The sequence below is a fragment of the Aquarana catesbeiana genome, linkage group LG08, assembly GCF_042186555.1.
Source record: "Aquarana catesbeiana isolate 2022-GZ linkage group LG08, ASM4218655v1, whole genome shotgun sequence".
Classification (NCBI taxonomy): Eukaryota; Metazoa; Chordata; class Amphibia; order Anura; family Ranidae; genus Aquarana; species Aquarana catesbeiana.
In genome coordinates this window covers 3,310,173-3,324,497 of record NC_133331.1, presented here as the reverse complement: position 1 = coordinate 3,324,497, position 14,325 = coordinate 3,310,173, and the positions used below count along the sequence as shown (strand labels likewise).

At 47.1% G+C, this 14,325-nt stretch overlaps 1 protein-coding gene across 4 annotated transcripts in view; it reads right to left on the bottom strand.

Moving 5' to 3' along the window:
* The window catches only part of TAPBPL (TAP binding protein like), a 38,393-nt gene extending 24,985 nt beyond the window's left edge, over positions 1 to 13,408 (bottom strand). Inside the window, exons 1-2 of one of the 4 annotated variants that reach the window (XM_073595426.1) lie at positions 13,333 to 13,408; positions 12,643 to 12,773 (exon numbers count right to left, since the gene is read on the bottom strand). In XM_073595426.1, the coding sequence (XP_073451527.1) occupies positions 12,643 to 12,691 (49 nt within the window). In that variant the 5' untranslated portion in view covers positions 12,692 to 12,773; positions 13,333 to 13,408. The other 3 variants (XM_073595425.1, XM_073595427.1, XM_073595428.1) reach the window with 3 other exon arrangements.
* Positions 13,409 to 14,325: the final 917 nt, after the last annotated feature.

Below are 14,325 nucleotides of genomic sequence, written 5' to 3'. Positions count from 1 at the left end.
CCCACTGACCCCAGTCTGTACACATTGAGGACCCCACTGACCCCAGTCTATACACATTGAGGACCCCACTGACCCCAGTCCGTACACATTGAGGACCCCACTGACCCCAGTCTGTACACATTGAGGACCCCACTGACCCCAGTCTGTACACATTGAGGACCCCACTGACCCCAGTCTATACACATTGAGGACCCCACTGACCCCAGTCTGTACACATTGAGGATACCCCGCTGACCCCAGTTTATACACATTGAGGACCCCACTGACCCCAGTCTATACACATTGAGGATACCCCACTGACCCCAGTCCGTACACATTGAGGACCCCACTGACCCCAGTCTGTACACATTGAGGATACCCCGCTGACCCCAGTCTGTACACATTGAGGATACCCCACTGACCCCAGTCTATACACATTGAGGACCCCACTGACCCCAGTCTATACACATTGAGGACCCCACTGACCCCAGTCTGTACACATTGAGGACCCCACTGACCCCAGTCTGTACACATTGAGGATACCCCACTGACCCCAGTCTGTACACATTGAGGACCCCACTGACCCCAGTCTGTACACATTGAGGACCCCACTGACCCCAGTCTGTACACATTGAGGACCCCACTGACCCCAGTCTGTACACATTGAGGATACCCCACTGACCCCAGTCTGTACACATTGAGGACCCCACTGACCCCAGTCTGTACACATTGAGGATACCCCACTGACCCCAGTCTGTACACATTGAGGACCCCACTGACCCCAGTCTATACACATTGAGGATACTCCGCTGACCCCAGTCTGTACACATTGAGGACCCCACTGACCCCAGTCTATACACATTGAGGACCCCACTGACCCCAGTCCGTACACATTGAGGACCCCACTGACCCCAGTCTGTACACATTGAGGATACCCCACTGACCCCAGTCCGTACACATTGAGGACCCCACTGACCCCAGTCTGTACACATTGAGGACCCCACTGACCCCAGTCTGTACACATTGAGGACCCCACTGACCCCAGTCCGTATACATTGAGGATACCCCACTGACCCCAGTCTGTACACATTGAGGACCCCACTGACCCCAGTCTGTACACATTGAGGACCCCACTGACCCCAGTCTATACACATTGAGGACCCCACTGACCCCAGTCTGTACACATTGAGGACCCCACTGACCCCAGTCTGTACACATTGAGGATACCCCACTGACCCCAGTCTGTACACATTGAGGACCCCACTGACCCCAGTCTATACACATTGAGGACCCCACTGACCCCAGTCTGTACACATTGAGGACCCCACTGACCCCAGTCTGTACACATTGAGGATACCCCACTGACCCCAGTCTGTACACATTGAGGACCCCACTGACCCCAGTCTGTACACATTGAGGACCCCACTGACCCCAGTCTGTACACATTGAGGACCCCACTGACCCCAGTCTGTACACATTGAGGATACCCCACTGACCCCAGTCTGTACACATTGAGGACCCCACTGACCCCAGTCTATACACATTGAGGACCCCACTGACCCCAGTCCGTACACATTGAGGACCCCACTGACCCCAGTCTGTACACATTGAGGATACTCCACTGACCCCAGTCCGTACACATTGAGGACCCCACTGACCCCAGTCTGTACACATTGAGGACCCCACTGACCCCAGTCCGTACACATTGAGGACCCCACTGACCCCAGTCTGTACACATTGAGGACCCCACTGACCCCAGTCTGTACACATTGAGGACCCCACTGACCCCAGTCTATACACATTGAGGACCCCACTGACCCCAGTCCGTACACATTGACGATACCCCACTGACCCCAGTCTGTACACATTGAGGATACCCCACTGACCCCAGTCCGTACACATTGAGGATACCCCACTGACCCCAGTCCGTACACATTGAGGATACCCCACTGACCCCAGTCCGTACACATTGAGGACCCCACTGACCCCAGTCTGTACACATTGAGGATACCCCGCTGACCCCAGTCTGTACACATTGAGGATACCCCACTGACCCCAGTCTATACACATTGAGGACCCCACTGACCCCAGTCTATACACATTGAGGACCCCACTGACCCCAGTCTGTACACATTGAGGACCCCACTGACCCCAGTCTGTACACATTGAGGACCCCACTGACCCCAGTCTGTACACATTGAGGACCCCACTGACCCCAGTCTGTACACATTGAGGATACCCCACTGACCCCAGTCTGTACACATTGAGGACCCCACTGACCCCAGTCTGTACACATTGAGGATACCCCACTGACCCCAGTCTGTACACATTGAGGACCCCACTGACCCCAGTCTATACACATTGAGGATACTCCGCTGACCCCAGTCTGTACACATTGAGGACCCCACTGACCCCAGTCTATACACATTGAGGACCCCACTGACCCCAGTCCGTACACATTGAGGACCCCACTGACCCCAGTCTGTACACATTGAGGATACCCCACTGACCCCAGTCCGTACACATTGAGGACCCCACTGACCCCAGTCTGTACACATTGAGGACCCCACTGACCCCAGTCCGTATACATTGAGGATACCCCACTGACCCCAGTCTGTACACATTGAGGACCCCACTGACCCCAGTCCGTATACATTGAGGATACCCCACTGACCCCAGTCTGTACACATTGAGGATACCCCACTGACCCCAGTCTGTACACATTGAGGACCCCACTGACCCCAGTCTGTACACATTGAGGATACCCCACTGACCCCAGTCTGTACACATTGAGGACCCCACTGACCCCAGTCTGTACACATTGAGGACCCCACTGACCCCAGTCTGTACACATTGAGGACCCCACTGACCCCAGTCTGTACACATTGAGGATACCCCACTGACCCCAGTCTGTACACATTGAGGACCCCACTGACCCCAGTCTATACACATTGAGGACCCCACTGACCCCAGTCCGTACACATTGAGGACCCCACTGACCCCAGTCTGTACACATTGAGGATACCCCACTGACCCCAGTCTGTACACATTGAGGACCCCACTGACCCCAGTCTATACACATTGAGGATACTCCGCTGACCCCAGTCTGTACACATTGAGGACCCCACTGACCCCAGTCTATACACATTGAGGACCCCACTGACCCCAGTCCGTACACATTGAGGACCCCACTGACCCCAGTCTGTACACATTGAGGATACCCCACTGACCCCAGTCCGTACACATTGAGGACCCCACTGACCCCAGTCTGTACACATTGAGGACCCCACTGACCCCAGTCTGTACACATTGAGGACCCCACTGACCCCAGTCCGTATACATTGAGGATACCCCACTGACCCCAGTCTGTACACATTGAGGACCCCACTGACCCCAGTCTGTACACATTGAGGACCCCACTGACCCCAGTCTATACACATTGAGGACCCCACTGACCCCAGTCTGTACACATTGAGGACCCCACTGACCCCAGTCTGTACACATTGAGGATACCCCACTGACCCCAGTCTGTACACATTGAGGACCCCACTGACCCCAGTCTATACACATTGAGGACCCCACTGACCCCAGTCTGTACACATTGAGGACCCCACTGACCCCAGTCTGTACACATTGAGGATACCCCACTGACCCCAGTCTGTACACATTGAGGACCCCACTGACCCCAGTCTGTACACATTGAGGACCCCACTGACCCCAGTCTGTACACATTGAGGACCCCACTGACCCCAGTCTGTACACATTGAGGATACCCCACTGACCCCAGTCTGTACACATTGAGGACCCCACTGACCCCAGTCTATACACATTGAGGACCCCACTGACCCCAGTCCGTACACATTGAGGACCCCACTGACCCCAGTCTGTACACATTGAGGATACTCCACTGACCCCAGTCCGTACACATTGAGGACCCCACTGACCCCAGTCTGTACACATTGAGGACCCCACTGACCCCAGTCCGTACACATTGAGGACCCCACTGACCCCAGTCTGTACACATTGAGGACCCCACTGACCCCAGTCTGTACACATTGAGGACCCCACTGACCCCAGTCTATACACATTGAGGACCCCACTGACCCCAGTCCGTACACATTGACGATACCCCACTGACCCCAGTCTGTACACATTGAGGATACCCCACTGACCCCAGTCCGTACACATTGAGGATACCCCACTGACCCCAGTCCGTACACATTGAGGATACCCCACTGACCCCAGTCCGTACACATTGAGGACCCCACTGACCCCAGTCTGTACACATTGAGGATACCCCGCTGACCCCAGTCTGTACACATTGAGGATACCCCACTGACCCCAGTCTATACACATTGAGGACCCCACTGACCCCAGTCTATACACATTGAGGACCCCACTGACCCCAGTCTGTACACATTGAGGACCCCACTGACCCCAGTCTGTACACATTGAGGACCCCACTGACCCCAGTCTGTACACATTGAGGACCCCACTGACCCCAGTCTGTACACATTGAGGATACCCCACTGACCCCAGTCTGTACACATTGAGGACCCCACTGACCCCAGTCTGTACACATTGAGGATACCCCACTGACCCCAGTCTGTACACATTGAGGACCCCACTGACCCCAGTCTATACACATTGAGGATACTCCGCTGACCCCAGTCTGTACACATTGAGGACCCCACTGACCCCAGTCTATACACATTGAGGACCCCACTGACCCCAGTCCGTACACATTGAGGACCCCACTGACCCCAGTCTGTACACATTGAGGATACCCCACTGACCCCAGTCCGTACACATTGAGGACCCCACTGACCCCAGTCTGTACACATTGAGGACCCCACTGACCCCAGTCCGTATACATTGAGGATACCCCACTGACCCCAGTCTGTACACATTGAGGACCCCACTGACCCCAGTCCGTATACATTGAGGATACCCCACTGACCCCAGTCTGTACACATTGAGGATACCCCACTGACCCCAGTCTGTACACATTGAGGACCCCACTGACCCCAGTCTGTACACATTGAGGATACCCCACTGACCCCAGTCTGTACACATTGAGGACCCCACTGACCCCAGTCTGTACACATTGAGGACCCCACTGACCCCAGTCTGTACACATTGAGGACCCCACTGACCCCAGTCTGTACACATTGAGGATACCCCACTGACCCCAGTCTGTACACATTGAGGACCCCACTGACCCCAGTCTATACACATTGAGGACCCCACTGACCCCAGTCCGTACACATTGAGGACCCCACTGACCCCAGTCTGTACACATTGAGGATACTCCACTGACCCCAGTCCGTACACATTGAGGACCCCACTGACCCCAGTCTGTACACATTGAGGACCCCACTGACCCCAGTCTATACACATTTGGAGGCTCCTGCTCTAAAACAAATCTCTGTGTGTAAAGTATGTCATATCATTGGGACTGGGGCCTTGTAACCCATTATGAATAGTTCCAAAAGAAATACATTTGTGAGAAAAATAACTTTATTGTTAACACAATTCTGTTCACGTTTAATATGCTAAGTGGTCACACCCAGAGGCTATGAATGAAATCTCTGTGCATGCAGAGGGAAGTGGCATTTGTCGGGGACATTACAATCATTTTTTATCACTGATCAATTTCCTCTAAAACTATTCGTAACGGGTTATATTACACCTCCACAGACCGCCAGAGTCAAATGGGATTATTATTACACTGTGGGGTTATTATTATACTGTGGGGTTATTATTATACTGTGGGATTATTATTATACGGTGGGATTATTATTACACTGTGGGATTATTATTATACTGTGAGGTTATTATTACACTGTGGGATTATTATTATACTGTGGGGTTATTATTATATGGTGGGGTTATTATTACACTGTGGGATTATTATTATACTGTGGGATTATTATTATACGGTGGGGTTATTATTATATGGTGGGGTTATTATTACACTGTGGGATTATTATTATACTGTGGGGTTATTATTACACTGTGGGATTATTATTACACTGTGGGATTATTATTATACTGTGGGGTTATTATTACACTGTGGGATTATTATTATACTGTGGGGTTATTATTACACTGTGGGGTTATTATTACACTGTGGGATTATTATTATACGGTGGGGTTATTATTATATGGTGGGGTTATTATTACACTGTGGGGTTATTATTACACTGTGGGGTTATTATTACACTTTGGGATTATTATTGTGCTGAAGGTTATTATTGTGAGGGGTTTTTTTTGATTATGCTGTGAGTTATTGCTTACCCAGACACTTGCTGGGAGTTATTATTGTGGCAGGGGTTTTACTGAGGACACAGATTCTTCAGCCCCTTTCTCTGGAGACTCAGCTGCACTGAAGATGAATGAACAGGACACAGGAGGTTCCTCTTCATTCATGAATTGAAGCATAGTAAACACAGTTTACTATGCTGAGTTAGTAATGGACACAGGAGTGATCAGTACTGATCGCTCACTTGTGTCCAACTCAGAAAAGCAAGAGACCGGTAAATGACATGTTTACCGGGCCCCTTCCTCCACTCTTCATCCCTCTGTGTACCCGCAGCAGCTGGTGGGAGAGGAAAGCTGGCAGCGCAGTGGGAGGACGAGGGGGGCCCGACCACACAGGGGGGAATCAGATGTGGGCAGCACAGGGAGGGGGATCGGTGCGGTGGGACGGGATGACAATTTAATAGGTGATGCAATGTGTCTGTGTCTCTCCCTCTAGCAGCTGAAAGCTGGTGGGAGGGAGAGGTGGAGAAACCGGCTTTCAGCTGCTGGAGGGAGAGACACAGACACAATTCCCTGTTCTGTAATTGTCCTCCCGTCCCACCATACCGATCCCCCTGCTGCTTGTGAGCCGGGGCCCCCTACAGGAGACCCGGTGGTACCCCTCTATCGGCGGCCTTGGTTGGCCCTGTCTCTTGCTGAGGGTTATTGCTGTCCCTGACATTTGCATGGAGTTATTGCTTGCCCTGACACATGCTGGGAGTTATCATTGCTGGCGCTGACCCCAATGCTGAGGGTAAATGTTGTTGCCATTGATACCAACAATGGGGCTTATTTTACAATCTCCACCATGCCCTATTTTTATTTAAACTGCAACAAAGCAAAGGGGCACACTACAAGTCATAAACTGTGAAGCTACAGCCACACTTTACACCACGCCCACTTTATTGATCATACCCACAAGTACACCGCGTGCGGGGCACCCCCGACATGCGTTACATTTTACTTCCTTATCCCTTTAACCGCTTCAGTACAAAGCGCTCCCCCCCCCCCCCCTTCCTGCTCAGGCCAATGTTCATCTTTCAGCGCTGTCACACTTTGAATGACTACATGCTACACTGTATCCATATGACATTTTTATCATTTCTTTACCACACACAGAGCTTTCTTTTGATGGTATTTAACCACTTGCCACCCAGGCCAATTCTGACATTTCTCTCCTACATGTAAAAATCATAATTTTTTTGCTAGAATATTACATAGAACCCCCAAACATTATATATATGGTTTTTTTTGCAAAGACCCTAGAGAATACAATGGCGGCTGTTGCAACTTTTTATCTCGCACGGTATATGCGAAGCAATTTTTCGAACACATTTTTTTTTTTTAAAAACTGTTTGTGTTTAAAAAAAAAACAAAAAACATTGAAGTTAGCCCATATTTTTTTGCATAATGTGAAAGATGAAGTTACGCCGAGTAAATAGATACCTAACATGTCACGCTTCAAGATTGCACACGCTAATGGAATGGCGCCAAACTTCAGTACTTAAAAATCCCCATAGGTGACACTTTAAAATTTTTTTACTGGTTACATATTTTGAGTTACAGAGGAGGTCTAGGGCTAGAATTATTGCTCTCGCTCTAACGTTCACGGCGACACCTCACATGTGTGGTTTGAACACTGTTTTCATATGTGGGCAGGACTTATGTATGCGTTCGCTTCTGCGTGTGAGCACACGGGGGACAGAGGTGCTTTAAATTTTATTTATTTTTCATTAATTTTACTTTTATTTTTTTTTTAGTTTGACACTTTAAAAAAAAAAAAAATTTGATCACTTTTATTCCTATTACAAGGGATGTAAACATCCCTTGTAATAGGAATATGACACGACAGGTCCTCTTTACAGTGAGATTTGGAGGTCATTAAGACCCCACATCTCACCTCTAGGCTGGGAAGCCTGAAATCCAAAAAAAAAAAATAAATAATAACGATCTCGGCTTCCCATGACGAAGCGGCGCCGTTTGTTTGAATGCAGAGGCCGGGGCGTGACGCCATAACATCGCGCCCGCATCCGAACAATCATAGAGACTACGGCGACCATCTGGTCCGCCGAAAAATCTCTATGGTAAACGTCCGGGGGGGGCCAGCGGATCTGTTTTCCGACTCACCGTTGGAAGCACCGGAGGGCCGCGAGAGGGGACGTCCACCTACCTCCTGCCGCCCTCCGGTGCTTCCAACGGTGAGTCGGAGACAGGATCCGGCGGCCCCCAGAACAGCCGCTATGATCATTCTTGTGGTGTAGGGAAATCGCCGGCTGAAAAAGCCAATATCTGAATGATTCACCTTTTTAGCATACCCCTCATATCACTTATTTATTTGTTTAGTCACTTTATATTGATACATTTAATTTATATCTTTGTTGTTTGATTTTTGATTTACTGTGTATTGTGGTGTTCACTTAATATGTGTTATACACTAATTCTCATACAACTCTAAAAAGTTATACACACATTTTTATTGCGTTGTTCACCTGATACATGTTACACACTAACTCTCATATAACTTTAAAAGTTATACACACACTTTTATTGGGTTTAATAGCGCTACACATTTACATCTCTATCTCGATATCTGGATGAAGCCTGTAGCTGCACCCCTCATTCAGATATCACCCCACAAAGCCCAGGACGTCATATGACGGCTGGCAGGCGAGAAGAGATTAATCACCCCTGGGGGTTTTTATTTTTTTCTAAATAAACGATAAATGATGGAAAATTTTCAAAAAAAAAAAAAAATGTGTTTTTCTTTGTTTCTGTTATAACATTTTAAATAAATAATCTTTTCTTCATAAATTTAGGTCAAAATGTATTTCGCTACATTTCTTTGGTGAAAATCCCACAAATCAGTGAATATTATTTATTCTGTAGGAAAGTTATAGAGACCACAAACTATGGGATATATATCTGATCAATCCACCAAAATGTACTGACGGACGAACAGTATAACCCCCCCCCCCCCCAAATCGCCCCTTTTTGGAAAGTAGACAGTCCAATGTATTTAGGAAGAGGCATGGCGAGTTTTTCGAAGTTGTCATTTTTTTGTCACAATTTTTTGGAAAATTAATAAATAAAAAAAAAAAATTCTTTACAATTTTTTTTTTTTTTACATACTGTCACCAGTGCAGTACAGTGTCATCATATAATTGGCCCCCACCTAACAACTGTACATCTATCTTCTCAATCAGCACATCACCCCACAGTTATTACCTCTTGTATCTTTTGACCTTCCCTCTTAGATTGTAAGCTCTAAGGAGCAGGGCCGTCTGATTCCTGCTGTATCAAATTGTATTGTATTTGTACTGTCTACCCTCAGGTTGTAAAGCGCTACGTAAACTGTTGGCGCTATATAAATCCTGTATAATAATAATAATTGGTGTGACGGTGATCAGAGACACTGGCTGGTGACAGCATGTAAAAATAAAGAAAGAAATAAAAATGTTTTATTTCCATTTTTTTTATTTATTACATTTTTTTCTTTTTTTTTTTTACGATTTTTTTTTTTTTTAACACACTGTGACCAGAGCAATACAGTGTTACCATAGTAACATCGTACTACTCTGGGGAAGTGATCAGGATTTTTTCTTTTTTTTTTTTTTTACACATTATGATTGCTTAACCACTTCAGCCCCGGAAAGGATTTGCCCCCTTAAAGGGGGGTTCGGGCCGCAATGTGTTTTTTTTTTTTAAAGTCAGCAGCTACAAACACTGTAGCTGTTGACTTTTAATAAGGACACTTACCTGTCCAGCGAGCCCGCGATGTCAGTGATGCCTTGCGGCCTCACTGCCCATTTCCTACTGCGCATGCACGAGTCGCGCTGCTCTTTGTGAATGGCCCCATTGTGTTCTGGGACACACACATATCCCAGAAGGCAATGGGGCCGCTTGCCGAAGAGGAGGAAGCACCGCGGAATAGGAAGAGGCAAATTAGGAAGACTGCCTAGCAACAGGGGTTTCAGGTAACTTAAAACTTTTTTTTTTTTTTCAAATTTTTTTTTTTTTTTTTTTTTTAAGAATATTGATGCACTTTTTTATTTTAGGGTGGCCCTCCACTTTAATACGGCCATTTTTTCTGCGATACGGCACTGCGTCGTTTTAACTGACAATTTTGTGACGCTGTTCCCAAAATAAAATTGATGCCTATCCCCCCCCCCCACAAATAGAGATTTCTTTTGCTGGTATTTGATCACCTCTGCGGTTTTTATTTTTTGCGCTATAAACAAAAAAAGCGCAACAATTTTGAAAAAAAAAATTTTTTTGAAACTTTTTGCTATAATACATATCCCAAAAAAAATGTAAAAAAAAAAAACACATTTATTCATCAGTTTAGGCCGATATATATTCTTCTACATCAGAGTTCTCAAACTGGCGGCCCTCCAGCTGTTGCAAAACTACAAGTCCCATGAGGCATTGCAAGGCTGACTGTTACAAGCCTGACTCCCACAGGCAGAGGCATGATGGGACTTGTAGTTTGGCTGGAGGGCCACCAGTTTGAGACCCCTGTTCTACATATTTTTGGTAAAAAAAAAAAAAAAATCGCAATAGGCGTATATTGATTGGTTTGAGCAAAAGTTATTGCGTCTACAAACTATGAGATAGATTTAGGGACTTTTATTTATTTTTATTGTTTTTACTAGTAATGGCGGCGATGTGCGATTTTTAGCCGGACTGCGACATTGCGGCGGACAAATCTGACCCCAAATGACACTTTTTGGGGACCAGTGACAATATTACATTGATCAGAGCTATAAAAATGCACTGATCACTGTACAAATTACACAGGGAAGGGGTTAACACTAGGGGGCGAATAAGGGGTTAAGTGTGTTCCCTGGGTGTGTTCTAACTGTGGGGGGGATGGGCTTACTGGGACATGACCGAGATCACTGGGAACAGACGATCCCCTGTCAGAACGGGGATCGGCTTGCTTACACCGGCAGATCCCCGTTCTGCCTCTGTACTAGGTGATTGCGGGTCGCCGGCGGGCATCGAGTCCGCCCTGACCCGCGGGCGCGCTCCCGCCCACAACTGTGCCTGCGTGAGCCGCTGTATAGGTACGGCGATTCGCGCAGCGCTGCCAACCTGCCGCAGTATATGTGTGTGAGCTGGTCGGCAAGTGGTTAAATCGGGGAATTTCATTGGTATAAGGAACCATTTTTACTGAACGAAACGGATTCATTCGCTGTCTTTTGTTGTGACTAGCTGTGATTGGTTAAAGCTAATCACATGGTACAGATGGGCTGTGATTGGTCAAAGCTAATCACATGGTACAGATGGGCTGTGATTGGTTAAAGCTAATCACATGGTACAGATGGGCTGTGATTGGTCAAAGCTAATCACATGGTACAGATGGGCTGTGATTGGTCAAAGCTAATCACATGGTACAGATGGGCTGTGATTGGTTAAAGCTAATCACATGGTACAGATGGGCTGTGATTGGTTAAAGCTAATCACATAGTACAGATGGGCTGTGATTGGCACTGTCTGTACCATGTGATCCCTGTGACCAATCACAGCTAGCAACACAATTGTATATATTGGATGGCATGAAAGGAAGCCCTCCATTGTTTACAATGGTCATGTGATCTGCTGTGATTGGTGACAGTGATCACATGACACGGGCAGCGGGACTGATCAGTCATTGGCTGTGTCTGGTGGGCGGAGCCGCTGACAGGTCGCGTCACTCTGCAGCCACATTAGAGGCGCCTTCAGGAAGGATGTCAGAACAACAGTGCTCCCCCCCCTCCCTCCCCCTGGCTGTCATTTTATGATAGGACGGGCGGGAAGGGGTTAAACTCCACACTTTCTGCAACAAAAGATTAAAGTAATAAAGTAAAATTACAAAATAATACAACTTTTTACATATAGATTATATAGATTACTAAACCCCAATGAACCTCAGAACTTGATGGCTGGGGGTGGAGGAGGGGCTGCCCGTCTATTCACACCGTGTGCAACTTTGGACATCAAAGCCTCACGACATATCACACCCCTTGTTTTCCAATGAGTACTATTCTTATCTATGCGACTTCAAGTCACAGCGACTCCAAAGTAGCTCATGCATTATTTTGGCCTGACTTTCATGTGACTTGTTTGCCATAGACTTCTAATGTTAACCCTCAAAAGTCGCATGGAAGTCGCACCCGGATGTTTTTTCATGCAACAGTGTTGTCTGACTTTGGAGGCACACCCTGGTTATTAAGGCGCCGTTCGCAGCAATGACACTGTCATCCCTAATGGCATTGCCAGGTGTCACAGACACTTCCTGCTCCAGCATCCCCTCCCCCCACCTACATCTAAATTCCCCCACCCTTTTACTCCTCCCCCCCCCCCCCTGTTGTCTCTTACTGCTCAGCGTCAGGATCAGGCCGAGGAGTAGAGGATCAATCGTCTTCATGTCGGGTTCGGTCCGGCCCGGGATTCACCACAAATGTACGCCGATCTCCGACGTCACCACACAATCGTCAGATAGTGACACCCTGCAAAATGAACACAGCGACACCCGTCACATCGCAACAACGCAAACAATCAATGCTGGATACAACGGCTACAAAGAAATCATCCACAATAATCAACACACAATAATAAACACACAATAATAAACACACAATAATAAATACTGGATACAATGTAACAAAACAACAGTTACAAAGGATACAATGTAAGAAACTTTACAAAGAAATCACCTAGAAACACACAATAATAAACACACAAAGATAAACACACAATGACAAAAACTGGATACAATGTAACAAAACAAACTTCACAAAGAAATCACCTGCAAACATATTAATAAAACGGATAAAATGTAACAAAGCAAAGTCTACAAAGAGATCAGAGTGTGGGGATTGATGGAGGGATCACCGCTCATAGAAGAGGAGAGGGACCCGGTGGTACACACCGTACAATCACACTGTACAATCACACCGTACAATCACACCTTACAATCACACCGTACAATCACACCGTACAATCACACCTTACAATCACACAATACGATCACACCGACCCACTGAAAACGGAAAGTTCATCTCATACGTTTGTCTTTCACTTTCACATTTCAGCAAGTCACATGACACTTCCGGAAAACGCTGCGCACTGAAGCTCTGCTTTCATTTAAAGGGAAACAGCAACATTTTTTAAAGTCGGTGAAAACTCTCGGGGCCGGTTCACACCATAATGCGTGCGTTCACACGTGTGTTTTTGTGCATTCCCTGAATCTGTCTTCATTTATTCACTTCCAGTATGGGCCAATTCTTACATTACTCTCCTACATGTAAAAAACATAATTTTTCTTTTCTTTGCTATAAAACGACTTAGAACCCCCAAACATTATATATATATATATATATATATATATATATACACATTATCTCACAAAAGTAAGTACACCCCTCAGTGACATTTGTGTAAATCTTTTCTTCTCTCTTTTCATGTGACAACACTGAAGAAATGACACTTGTCTACAATGTAAAGTAGTGAGTGTACAGCTTGTATAACAGTGTAAATTTACTGTCCCCTCAAAATAACTCAACACACAGCCATTAATGTCTAAACCGCTGGCAACAAAAGTCAGTACACCCCTAAGGGAAAATGTCCAAATTGGGCCCAAAGTGTCAATATTTTGTGTGGCCTCCATTATTTTCCAGCACTGCCTTAACCCTCTTGGACATGGAGGTCACCAGAGCTTCACAGGTTGTCACTGGAGTCCTCTTCCCCTCCTCCATGATGACATCACAGAGCTGGTGGATGTTAGAGACCTTGCGCTCCTCCACCTTCCGTTTGAGGATGTCCCACAGATGATCAATAGGGTTTAGGTCTGGAGACATGCTTGGCCAGTCCATCACCTTTACCCTCAGCTTCTTTAGTAAGGCAGTGGTGGTCTTGGAGGTGTGTTTGGGGTGGTTATCATGTTGGAATACTGCCCTGCGGTCCAGTCTCTGAAGGGAGGGGATCATGCTCTGCTTCAGTATATCACAGTACATGTTGGCATTCATGGTTCCCTCAATGATCTGTAGCCCCCCAGTGCCG